The sequence below is a fragment of the Taeniopygia guttata genome, chromosome 35 (genome assembly GCF_048771995.1).
Source record: "Taeniopygia guttata chromosome 35, bTaeGut7.mat, whole genome shotgun sequence".
Lineage (NCBI taxonomy): Eukaryota > Metazoa > Chordata > Aves > Passeriformes > Estrildidae > Taeniopygia > Taeniopygia guttata.
Window position 1 is genome coordinate 953,141 of NC_133060.1, and position 12,620 is coordinate 965,760.

At 61.0% G+C, this 12,620-nt stretch overlaps 2 protein-coding genes across 6 annotated transcripts; one reads left to right on the forward strand and one right to left on the reverse strand.

The window, feature by feature from the left end:
• Positions 1-148: 148 nt before the first annotated feature.
• On the forward strand, positions 149-3,275 carry RPP21 (ribonuclease P subunit p21). Of its 4 annotated transcripts, none has more exons than XR_012052546.1 (6): positions 149-163; positions 663-876; positions 1,944-2,035; positions 2,491-2,573; positions 2,963-3,097; positions 3,194-3,275. XR_012052546.1 is itself a non-coding variant. In XM_072921127.1 (5 exons), exons 1-5 carry the CDS (start codon positions 820-822, stop codon positions 3,211-3,213), a joined length of 387 nt encoding a protein of 128 aa, XP_072777228.1. In that variant the 5' UTR covers positions 579-819; the 3' UTR covers positions 3,214-3,275. The 4 variants fall into 4 exon arrangements, 1 of the variants encoding a protein (XP_072777228.1); XR_012052548.1 differs by lacking the exon at positions 149-163 and adding an exon at positions 274-300; XR_012052547.1 differs by lacking the exon at positions 149-163 and adding an exon at positions 510-546.
• Positions 3,250-12,533, reverse strand: GNL1 (G protein nucleolar 1 (putative)). Of its 2 annotated transcripts, XM_072921072.1 has the most exons (13): positions 12,387-12,533; positions 11,809-11,926; positions 11,040-11,170; positions 10,376-10,524; positions 10,198-10,269; positions 9,168-9,360; positions 7,835-7,933; positions 6,995-7,234; positions 5,969-6,147; positions 5,052-5,196; positions 4,018-4,158; positions 3,496-3,516; positions 3,250-3,432 (listed from the first exon to the last, which is right to left on the reverse strand). In XM_072921072.1, the coding sequence occupies exons 1-13, from the start codon at positions 12,460-12,462 to the stop codon at positions 3,332-3,334; spliced, it is 1,665 nt and encodes a 554-aa protein (XP_072777173.1). In that variant the 5' UTR covers positions 12,463-12,533; the 3' UTR covers positions 3,250-3,331. The 2 variants fall into 2 exon arrangements, with proteins under 2 accessions (XP_072777173.1, XP_072777172.1); XM_072921071.1 differs by having other exon boundaries at positions 3,250-3,516.
• Positions 12,534-12,620: the final 87 nt, after the last annotated feature.

The following is a 12,620-nucleotide window of genomic DNA, read 5'->3' on the forward strand; positions in this document are numbered from 1 at the left end:
AGAGGAGGGGACAGGAGGGACACAAACAAACACGGGACACGAGGGTGACACGAGAGTGACATTGGAATTTGGGGACAGGGAGGGACAGAGGAGGGGACAGGGGAGGGACCGGAGGACACAAACACGGGACACGAGGGTGACATCGGAATTTGGGGACACGCGGGTGACACGGAGCCACATCGGAATTTGGGGACAGGGGAGGGGACAGCGAGGAGAGGAGGGGACAGGGGTGGCACCGCCGGGGACAGGCGGGGACAGGGGAGGGGAGAGGAGGGACACAAACAAACACGGGACACGCGGGTGACATCGGAATTTGGGGACAGGGAGGGGACAGAGGAGGGGACAGGAGGGACACAAACACGGGACACGAGGGTGACACGGAGCCACATCGGAATTTGGGGACAGGGAGGGACAGGAGGGACACAAACACGGGACACGCGAGTGACATCGGAATTTGGGGACAGGGAGGGGACAGGGGTGGGGACAGGGGTGGCACCGCCGAGGACAGGGGAGGGGACAGGAGGGACACAAACACGGGACACGAGGGTGACACGAGGGTGACATCGGAATTTGGGGACAGTTTCGGGATAATTCGCGAATAATTTCTGAAGAATTTGGGAATAATTTGAGGATAATTTACGAATAAATTTGGAATAAATTAGGGATAATTTGGGAATAATTTGGGGAGGTCCCCACCAGGGGGGTCCCAAAGTGGTGGAAAAGACCCCAAAACTGCACCGGAAGTGACGTAACGGCACAGCGCGGTGCTGACCAATAGGGAGCCGCGGCCACGCCCACGAGGGGCGGGGCCAGGGGAAGATGGCGGCGCCCGTGAGGGACCGGGAGGCGCTGCAGAGGCTGAACTTCCTCTTCCAGGTGCGGATTTTGGGGATTTTTGGGGAATTTTGGGGGATTTAGGGGTGGCCCAGGGGCTGGGGGGTTGTGGGGAGGGGTCTGCGCCCCCAAAATCCCCCAAAATCCTCCCCCAAATCCCCAAAACCCCCAAAATCCCCCCAAAATCCCCCAAATCCCCCAAAATCCTCCCCCAAGTGCCCCAAATCCCCAAAAATCCCCCCCAAACCCCCCAAAATCCCTTCCTACACCCTGAAAATCCCCCCAAAAAATCCCCAAAACCCCTAAAAAAAAATCCCCCAGTATCCCCCAAAACTCCCTCTAAAATGCCCCAAAGTTTCCCCAATTTCCCCAAAGCGCCCCAGAAATCCTCCAAAAATCCAACCCACACCCAAAAAAAAATCCCCAAAACCCCTAAAAAAAAAAAACCCCCCAAATCCCCCAGAACTCCCTCCAAAAACCCCAAATTTATCCCAATTTTCCCGCCATCCCCTAAATTTTCCCCCTGAAAAAAATCTCCAGAACGCCGCAAAAAATCCCAAAAAATATCCCCAAAAATCCCCCAAAAATCCTTGAAAAAGCCCAAATTTCCCCCAATTTTCCTGCAATCCCCTAAATTTGCCCTAAAAAATCTCCAGAAAAAAATTCCAAAAAATACCCCCAAAAATCCCCCAAAATCCCCCAGAACTCCCTCCAAAAAGCCCAAATTTCCCCCAATTTTCCCGCCATCCCCTAAATTTGCCCTAAAAAATCTCCAGAAAAAAATCCCAAAAATCCTTGAAAAATCCCCCAAAAATTCTCGAAAAAGCCCAAATTTCCCCCAATTTTCCTGCCATCCCCTAAATTTGCCCTAAAAAATCTCCAGAAAAGAATCCCAAAAAATCCCCATAAAAATCCCCCCAAAATGCCCCAAAAAAGCCCCAATTTTCCCCAATTTTTCCCGGATTTTCCCAATTTTTCCCCGAATTTTCCCAAATTTTCCCCGAATTTTCCCAAATTTTCCCCGAATTTTCCCAAATTTTCCCCGATTTTCCCGAATTTTCCCCAATTTTCCCCGATTTCCCCCGTCCCCGCGTTGGGCGCCACCCCAGGCGGCGCACTGGGCGCAGCGGCGCAGCCCCGGCCTGGCGCGGTTCCTGCTGCGCACCCAGCGGGCGGCGGCGCGGCGCCTCGTGCTGCGCATGTGAGTGGGGAGATCCGGCAAATTCGGGCGGTTTCAGGGCGTTTCGGGGGCTTTGGGAAGTTTGGGGGGATTCGGGAAAAATTGGGAAAAAATTGGGAAAAAATTGGAAAAAAATTGGGAAAAATTTGGGCGAATTTTGGAAAATTTAAGTGAATTTGGGGGGATTTAAACTGAATTTGGGATGTGGGAAAGTTTTGGAAAATTTAAGTGAATTTGGGGGGAATTTAAACTGAATTTGGGATGTGGGAAAATTGTGGGGTGTTTTTGGGTTATTTTGGGGTGATTTGGAGTGATTTCAGGTAATTTTGGGGTGGTTTGGGGTGATTTTGAGGTGATTTTGGGGTGGTTTCAGGTGATTTAGGGTGGTTATGGGGTGTTTTCGGGTAATTTTGGGGTGGTTTGGGGTGATTTTGGGGTGATTTTGGGAGGTTTTGGGGGCGTTTCTCTCTCCGCAGGGCCCCGGGGGTCAAACGCCGCCTCTGCCGCCGCTGCTGCTCCCTCCTGCTGCCGGGGGAGGGGAGCGGGACCCGCCTCAGAGGTGGGGAAATTTGGGGGGTTTGGGGGAATTTGGGGGGTTTGGGGGAATTTGGGGGGTTTGGGGTGGTTTGGGGGAGATTTTTGTGGAATTTGGAGGATTTGGATGCATTTTGAGGAGGATTCGGGGTTGATTTGGGGATTTTTGGGGGATTTTGGGGAATTCTGGGTGGCTCTGGGAGACTTTGGGGAGGTTTGAGGGGATTTAGGGGTGACATTGGGGAGATTTGGGGGCAATTTTGGGTGGATTTGGGGGCTTTTGGGGCAGTTTGAGGGGAATTGGGGCGTTTTTGGGAGATTTGGGGGATTTTAGGGGCGATTTTGGGGATTTTTTTGGCATTATTGGGTATCTGGGCGTGGCTTTGTCTGACCACACCCCCTGCCCCGCCCCAGGGCGTGGCCAGCCCCGCCTCGTCCTGCGCTGCCTCACCTGCGGCCACGGGCGGCGCTACCTGTGCCCACCTGAGCCACGCCCACCCGAGCCACGCCCACCCGAGCCACGCCCACCCGGCCAGGACACGCCCACGGGTCAGTGGGGGCGGGGCTTGGGAGGGAAAAGGGGCGTGGCCACGTACAAACATGGCAGCGCGTGTGGGCGTGGCCTAACAATGACCTCACTCCCAGGCCCCTCACCTGTGCTCTGATTGGTCGCCGCCTCGCAGGAACCAGCCAATCAGCCGTGCAGAAATAAACGCTTTATTCCGTATGGCGATATGCTAATCCGCGCGCTCCGATTGGCTCCTCCGCGGGAGGGGGCGTGGCTCAGCACTCGTCCTCCCCCAGCAGCGCGAAGGGGTTGGGGGCGGGGCTGGGAGGGGGCGTGGCCTGCTCGGACTCCTCCCCCTCGTCCTCGGAGCTGGGGGCGGGGCCAGCGGGGGGCGGGGCGCTGGCCCCGCCCCCTGTCATGGCCGCCAGGGCCGCGGTGTCGGGGTGGAGCTCCCAACGCTCTGCGGGGATTTTGGGTCACAAATCCACCATTTTGGGACTTTTTGGGTCCCAAATCCCCGATTTTGATTTTTTTTTTTTTTAGGTACTATATACCTCCCAAATTTCTAAATTCTGGATTTTTTAAGGCACCAAATCCCACATTTTTGACTTTTTTTGGGTGCCTAATCCCCTAAAAATCCCAATTTCGGATGTTAAATCTCCCAGTTTTGGGACTTTTTGGGTCTCAAATCCCTGATTTTGATTTTTTTTTTCTGGTACTATATACCTTCCAAATTTCTAAATTTCATATTTTGCAAGGTACCAAATCCCAGATTTTTGACTTTTTTTGGGTGCCAAATCCACTAAAAATCCCAATTTCGGGTCTGAAATCTCCCGAGTTTTTGACTTTGTAGGTCTCAAATCCCCAATTTTTGACTTTTTTGCGTACAAAAAGCGCCCCAAATCCCCCAAAACTGCCCCAAAAGCCCCCAAAAACGCCGATTTTGGGGGTTTTTTGGTACCTTTCTCCTGGGAGTAGCCCGGGGGCCGGAAGCAGAGGCGCAGCCGCCCCTCGGCCGCCAGCCGCAGGAGCCCGTTGGCCGCGCGCGCCACGTCGTTGCGAGCCGCCCGCGCCGTCTTGTAGCCCCTCTTCTCTGCCCAGGCTGGGGGAAACACCCAAAAATGTCCCAGAAAATCAGCAAAAACACCCCAGAAACTCAGCAAAAACACCCCCAAAAAATCACAGAAAACGCAGCAAAAACACCCCAAAAAATCAGCAAAAACACCCCCAAAAAATCACAGAATATGCAGCAAAAACACCCCAAAAAATCAGCAAAAACACCCCCAAAAAATCACAGAAAACGCAGCAAAAACACCCCAAAAAAAATCACAAAAAACGCAGCAAAAACACCCCCAAAAAAATCACCAAAAACGCAGCAAAAACGCCCCAAAAAATCAGCAAAAACACCCCCAAAAAATCACAAGAAACGCAGCAAAAACACCCCAAAAAAATCACAAAAAACGAAGCAAAAACGCCCCCAAAAAATCAGCAAAAATGCCCCAAAAATATCCCAAAAACTCAGTAAAACACCCCAAATACTCAGCAAAAAAACCCCCAAAATAGCAGGAGAAAGATCCCGAAAAACTCAGCCAAAACACCCCAAAAATGCCCTGAACCCCCCAAAACCCGTAAAATTCCCCCCCAAAATCCCAAATATTCCCAAATAAACCCAGAAAAAAATTCACAAATAATTCCAAATAAATCCCAAACGTTCCCCATTTTTCCGCTGCTAAGTGCCCAGAAATGCCCCAAAACCCCCAAAATTCCCGAAATTCCAGAAGATTCCGGAACATTCCGGAAGGTTCCGTCCCACCTTCGCAGAGCTCCCAGGTACATTATGTAAATATATTCAGGAATATTCTGGGACATTCCGGAAGGTTCCGGAAGGTTCCGGAAGGTTCCGTCCCACCTTCGCAGAGCTCCCAGGTACATTATGTAAATACGTTCAGGAATATTCCGGGACATTCCGGGACATTCTGGAACATTCCGTCCCACCTTCGCAGAGCTCCCAGGCCGTCCAGCCGCCGTCGCCGGGGGGGCGCAGCTGCAGCAGGGGGGGCAGGGCCAGGCGGGACCCCAAAAACCCCACGGCCGAGTAGGGGTCCTGCAGCTGCGCGATGGGGTACACGCCTGCCAGGACCTGGGAGAGGAGAAATACCACGGGGTAATGGGGTACAGCCCTGCCAGGACCTGGGACAGAGAAATACCACGGGGTAATGGGGTACACCCCTGCCAGGACCTGGGACAGAGAAATACCACGGGGTAATGGGGTACAGCCCTGCCAGGACCTGGGACAGAAAAATAATGGGGTACACCCCTGCCAGGACCTGGGACAGGGAAATACCATAGGGTAATGGGGTACACCCCTGCCAGGACCTGTGAACAGAGTGAAAATGGGGTACACCCCTGCCAGGACCTGGAACAGAAATATAATGGGGTACACCCCTGCCAGGACCTGCGGAGAAAGAGATAATGGGGTACAGGATTGGGGTACAGCCCTTCCAGGACCTGTGAAAGGAGAAATACCACGGGGTAATGGGGTATACCCCTGCCAGGACCTGGGACAGACAAATACCACGGGGTAATGGGCATTTCGGGGTCACACCTGGGGATTTTGGGGTCACACCTGGGGATTTCGGGGTCACACCTGGGGATTTTGGGGTCACACCTGGGGATTTTGGGGTCACACCTGGGGGTTTCGGGGTCACACCTGGGGTGTTTTGGGGTCACACCTGGGGGTTTGGGGCTCACCTGCAGCTTGGGCGGGGCGCGCGAGGGGAAGGCGAGGCCGGGGCAGGGTCAGGGTCACACCTGGGGATTTCGGGCTCACACCTGGGCATTTTGGGGTCACACCTGAGGATTTTGGGGTCCCAGCTGGAGATTTTGGGCTCACACCTGGATTTAAGACTCACCTGCAGCTCGGGCGGGGCCCGCGAGGGGAACACCAGGCCGGGGCAGTCGCAGAGCCGCACCGCGGCCGTCAGGAAGTGGGTCTGGAAGTAGCGGGTGCGGCCGGGGGCGCGGGACACGCCCACCGCGCCCCGCCCCAGCAGCGCGTTCAGCACCGACGACTTCCCCGCGTTCGGCAGCCCTGGGCGGGGCCGGGCGCACCTGAGCGGGACACGCCCACCCAGGCCACACCCACAGAGAGCCACGCCCACCTGGGACACACCCACAGAGAGCCACGCCCACCCAGACCACACCCACAGAGCCACGCCCACCCAGACCACACCCAGAGAGCCACGCCCATCTGAACCACGCCCACAGAGAGCCACGCCCACCTGGGACACACCCACAGAGAGCCACACCCACATGGGACACACCCACAGAGAGACACGCCCACATGGGACACACCCACAATGATCCACGCCCACTCTGACCACACCCACAGGGAGCCACGCCCACATGGGACACACCCACAGAGAGCCACGCCCACCTGGGACACACCCAAAGAGAGCCACGCCCACCATGACCACACCCACAATGAGCCACGCCCAGCTGAACCACACCCACAGAGAGCCACGCCCACCTGGGACACACCCACAGAGAGCCACACCCACATAGGACACACCCACAGAGAGCCACGCCCACAGAGAGCCACGCCCATGTGGGACACACCCACAGAGAGCCACGCCCACATGGGACACACCCACAGAGAGCCACACCCACCCAGACCACACCCACAGAGAGCCACGCCCACCTGGGACACACCCATAATGAGCCACGCCCACCTGAACCACACCCACAGAGCGCCAAACCCACCTGGGACACACCCACAATGAGCCACACCCACCTGGACCACACCCACCTGAGCCGCGCCCACAGGGGAAACGCCCACAATGAGCCACACCCACTTTGACCACACCCAGTGACCACGCCCCCTGGACCACACCCAGTGACCACGCCCCCGGCCCCGCCCCCCGGCCCCGCCCGCTCACCGACGCAGCCCAGCGTCAGCACGCCGTGCCGGTACCGCTCCCACTGCCGGGGCAGGGCCGCGCCCCCGGGCCCCGCCCCCTCCTCCTCCTCCTCATCTTCCTCCCCGCACGGCGGCTCCTCCCCCTCCTCATCCTCATCATCGTCATCGTCATCTTCGTCATCGTCATCCTCCTCCTCCTCCTCCTCCGGGGGGCGCTGCTCCACCCGCTCCAGCCGCGCCCGCCAGCTGCTGAGATCCACTGGGAACAGGGGGTGGCACTGGGGGCACTGGGGGCACTGGGAATGGGGACTGGGGATACTGGGGGGACTGGGGATAGTCACACAGCCCTTCCAGGACCCTCAAACCCCCCCAGGACCCCCAAACCCCCCCAGGACCCCCAAACCCCCCCCCAGGACCCCTCTCCATAAACCTGCCCCCCAAACCCCCCCCCAGGACCCCAAAACCCCCCCAGGACCCCCAAAACCCCCCCAGGACCCCCAAAACCACCCCCAGGACCCCTCCCCACGGACCTGCCCCCCAAACCCCCCCCAGGACCCCCAAAACCCCCCCCAGGACCCCTCCCTATGGACCTGACCCCCCCAAAACCCCCCCCAGGACTCCCAAAACCCACACAGGACCCCCAATACCCCCCCCTAGGACCCCCAAAACCCCCCCCAGGACCCCTCCCCACGGACCTGCCCCCCAAAACCCCCCCAGGACCCCAAAACCCCCCCCCCGGACCCCCAAAACCCCCCCCCCGGACCCCCAAACCCCCCCCAGGACCCCCAAAACCCCCCCCCCGGACCCCCAAACCCCCCCCAGGACCCCCAACCCGCCCCCAGGACCCCTCCCCACAGACCTGCCCCCCCCACGATCTCCTCGCAGGCCTCCAGCAGCAGTCGGGGTCCCACGGCGCGGCTCCAGCGACCCCCCCTCTTCTTCTGCCTCTTCTGCAGCCCTGGGGACCCCAAAAATGGCCAAAATCACCCCAAAAACAGCCCTGGAGACCCCAAAACCAGTCAGGGCGACCTCAAATCCCCTCAGTGTTACCCAAAACCACCTGGATCCCCCCAGTTCCACCTCAAACCCAACTAAAACTCCCCAATTCCACCCTAAACCCCCCCAAACCCACTCAATTCCACCCCAAACCCCTTAAAGTCCCTGAAGTCCCCCCAATTCCACCCCAAAATCCCCCCAAACCCCCCAGTGGGTACCGGGGCCGGGAGCCGGGGGCAGCCATGCCGGGCCTGCAGGAGGTGGGACACAAAAACCCCAAAATCCCCATTTTCAGCCCCAATCCCGTACCGGGGCCGGGCCGGGCACAGCCGTGCCGGGCCTGCAGGAGGTGTGACCCAAAAACCCCAAAATCCCCATTTTCAGCCCCAATCCCGTACCAGGTCCGGGCTGGGCGCAGCCGTGCCAGGCCTGCAGGAGGTGTGACCCAAAAACCCCCAAAATCCCCATTTTCAGCCCCAATCCCATACTGGGGCTGGGGGCTGGGCACAGCCGTGCCAGGCCCGCAGGAGGTGGGACACAAAAACCCCAAAATCCCCATTTTCAGCCCAAATCCCGTACCAGGGCTGGGCACAGCCATGCCAGGCCTGCAGGAGGTGTGACCCAAAAACCCCAAAATCCCCATTTTCAGCCCCAATCCCGTACCGGGGCCGGGGGCTGGGCCCGGGGCGGTGCAGAACGGGACCACCCGGGCCGGGCCGTGCCGGGCCCGCAGCAGGTGGGACCCAAAAACCCCAAAATCCCCATTTTCAGCCCCAATCCCGTACCGGTACCGGGGCCGGGGGCCGGGCCGGGCGCGGTGCAGAACGGGACCACCCGGGCCGGGCCGTGCCGGGCCCGCAGCAGGTGGCCCCCAAAACCCCCAAAATCCCCCGTTTTCACCCCAAATGCCGTACCGGGGCCGGGGGCCGGGCCAGGCGCGGTGCAGAACGGGACCACCCGGGCCGGGCCGTGCCGGGCCCGCAGCAGGTGGGACACAAAAACCCCAAAATCCCCATTTTCAGCCCCAATCCCGTACCGGGGCTGGGCCGTGCCGTGCCGGGCGCACAGAAGATGTGACCCAAAAACCCCAAAATCCCCATTTTCAGCCCCAATGCCGTACCGGGGCCGGGGGCCGGGCCCACAGGAGGTGTGACCCAAACCCCCAAAATCCCCCATTTTCACCCCAAATCCCTTACCGGGGCCAGGGGCCGGGCCGGGCGCGGTGCAGAACGGGACCACCCGGGCCGGGCCGTGCCGGGCCCGCAGCAGGTGGCTCCAGGCCGTGGCCACCGCGGGCGGCACCAGGTCCACCTTGTTGAGGATGAGGATGAGGCCCTTGGCCAGGTCCTGCGAGACGTGGGCGGCCAGAGCGGGCGGCACCCCCAGCGCCTGCGGACAGTCAGGGGACACTCAGGGGGACAGTCAGGGGACACGGGGACACTCAGGGGGCACTTGGGGACAGTCAGGGGACACTCAGGGGGACAGTCAGGGGACACGGGGACACTCAGGGGGCACTTGGGGACAGTCAGGGGACACAGGGACAGTCAGGGGACACTTGGGGACACTCAGGGGACAGTCAGGGGGCAGGGGGACACTCAGGGGGCAGGGGGACAGTCAGGGGACACTTGGGGACACTCAGGGGGCACTCGGGGACAGTCAGGGGCAGGGGGACAGTCAGGGGACACTTGGGGACAGTCAGGGGACACTTGGGGACAGTCAGGGGACACGGGGACACTCAGGGGCAGGGGGACACTCGGGGGACACTTGGGGACAGTCAGGGGGCACTTGGGGACAGTCAGGGGACACGGGGACACTCGGGGGCAGGGGGACACTCGGGGACACTTGGGGACAGTCAGGGGACACTTGGGGACACTCAGGGGACACTTGGGGACACTCGGGGACACTCAGGGACAGTCAGGGGGCAGGGGGACACTCGGGGACGTGGGGGGGACAGTCAGGGGGCAGGGGGACAGGGATGGGGACACTTGGGGACAGTCAGGGGGCACAGGGGACACTTGGGGACGTGGTGGGGACACGAGAACAGGGATGGGGACACGGGGACAATCAGGGGTCACGGACACTCAGGGGACACAGGGACAGTCAAAGAACAAACACAGGACAGTGACAGCGAGGACACAGGTGACACCCAGGTGACACCCAGGTGACACAGGTGACACCCAGGTGACACCCAGGTGACACAGGTACCACAGGTACCACAGCACACACCGGGTGCCGAGCGTCGGCGATGACCAGCACGATGTCGGACATCTCCAGCACCCGCCACAGCTGCCGCCACGTCTGGGGACAGCGCGGGGACAGCAGTGAGCCTTCGGTGTCCCCAAACCCCCCATAACGTCCCCAGAATGTCCCCAAACCCCCCTGCCGCGTCCCCCGGCGCTGTCACCTCCAGGTTGTGCTCGAAGGGGGCCAGGCCGGCGCTGTCGCCGTCCCCCAGCCCCCGCAGGAACTCCCGGAACGCCGCCTCCTCCCGCGCCCGCAGCGCCTCGGGGCTCATCCCGAAGCTCCAGGGAGGGCGCCGGGGGAAGTCCAGCCCTGGGGACACAGCCGGGGGCACACGGGGTCACCTTTGGGGTGGTGGCATCCCCCAGGGCCACTGGAACCCTTCCAGTGGTCATTTTGTCCTTCCCAGTGGTGACTTTGTCCTTCCCAGTGGTCATTTCATCCCTCCCAGTGACCACTTTGTCCTTCCAATGGTCACTTTGTTCTTCCCAGTGGTCACTTTGTCCCTTCCAGTGGCCACTTTGTCCTTCCCAGTGGCCACTTTGTCCTTCCAATGGTCACTTTGTCCTTCCCAGTGGTCACTTTGTCCCTACCAGTGGCCACTTTGTCCTTCCAATAGTTGCCTCATCTTTCCCAGTGGTCATTTCATCCCTCCCAGTGGCCACTTTGTCCTTCCAATGGTCACTTTGTCCCTCCCAGTGGCCATTTTCCCTCCCAGTGGCCATTTCCCCCCCGGTAGCCGCCCCCCAGCCCCAGTAGCCGCCCCCCGGCCCCGGTAGCCGCCCCCCGGCCCCGGTAGCCGCCCCCCGGCCCCGGCAGCCGCTCACCGGGGCCGTAGATGCGGTCGGGGTCCAGCTCCATGGCGCTCTCGGGCAGCAGCTCCAGCAGCTCCTGCTGGGCCCGGCGCCGGCTCCGCTCCAGGGCCTCGGCCCGGGGCCCCCCCAGCTGCAGCCGGAACCTGGGGGGCACCGGGGGCACCCCGGGGTCACCAGGGGCACCCCGGGGTCACCCACCCACTCTGCGCCTGGACACCCGGGATCCAGGCCGAGTTTTCCCTCCCGCCTGGGATCCCGGTGAAATCCAGGCCGGGCTTTCTCCCATTCCCAACTGCACCCCAAATCCAGGCCAGGCTTTCCCCCATTCCTATTCCCACCCTAAATCCAGGCCGGGCTTTCCCCCATTCCCACTCCCACCCCAATTCCCCCCCCCATTCCCACCCCCATTCCCACCCCAATTCCCACCCCCATTCCCACCCCCATTCCCTCAGTTTCCCCATTCCCACCCCAATTCCCACCCCAATTCCCTCAGTTTCCCCATTCCCACCCCAATTCCCCCATTCCCACCCCAATTCCCTCAGTTTCCCCATTCCCACCCCAATTCCCTCAGTTTCCTCATTCCCACCCCAATTCCCACCCCCATTCCCTCAGTTTCCCCATTCCCACCCCAATTCCCACCCCAATTCCCTCAGTTTCCCCATTCCCACCCCATTCCCACCCCCATTCCCACCCCAATTCCCACCCCCATTCCCTCAGTTTCCCCATTCCCACCCCCATTCCCTCAGTTTCCCCACTCCCACCCCAATTTCCCCCACCTCACCTGCCGGGGTCGTGCCGCCGGGGGGGCTCCGTTTGGGGGTCTCCGGGGGATCCATCGCCGCCCCTCTCGCCGCTCCCGCTGCGGCTGCCGGGGCCCGGTGCCGGCCCGGCCGGGGCATCTGCGGCCACCGGGACGGGGGGTGGGTCAGGGGGGTCCTGGGGGTCACAGTGCCCTTCCCGAGGGGTCCCAGCCCCCATTCCTGGGGTCTTTCCCCTCACGATCCGGGGGTCCCAACCCCCATTCCTGGGGGGCTTTCCCCTCACGATCCGGGGGTCCCAGCCCCCATTCCTGGGGGGCTTTCCCCTCACGATCCGGGGGTCCCAACCCTCAATCCCGAGGGGCTTTCCCCTCATATTCTGAAGGTTCCAGGCCCCATTCCCGGGGCTCTCTCTCCCCATCCCCATTCCCAGCCCCATCCCCGGGTGTCCCAGCCCCATCCCCGGGTGTCCCAGCCCCATCCCCATTCCCAGCCCCATTCCCGGGTGTCCCAGCCCCATCCCCGGGTGTCCCAGCCCCATTCCCGGGTGTCCCAGCCCCATCCCCGGGTCTCCCAGCCCCATTCCCATCCCTTTTCTCACCGCCCCGTTTGCGCTCCCGCCGCTCCCGGAGCTGCTGCTTTTTCTGCTTGGCGCTGAACGGCCGCTTGCGGGGCATGACGGGAGCGCACCTGACGGGACGGGGCCGAGCTCCGCCAATAGGCGCAAAGGGGCGGGGACACGCCCGGGGGAGGAGCCAATAGGATGGCGTATCGCCTCAGCGCTGCAGCGTGATTGACAGGCCGGATGTCTAATACCAGCGCGGCGCACGCGGCG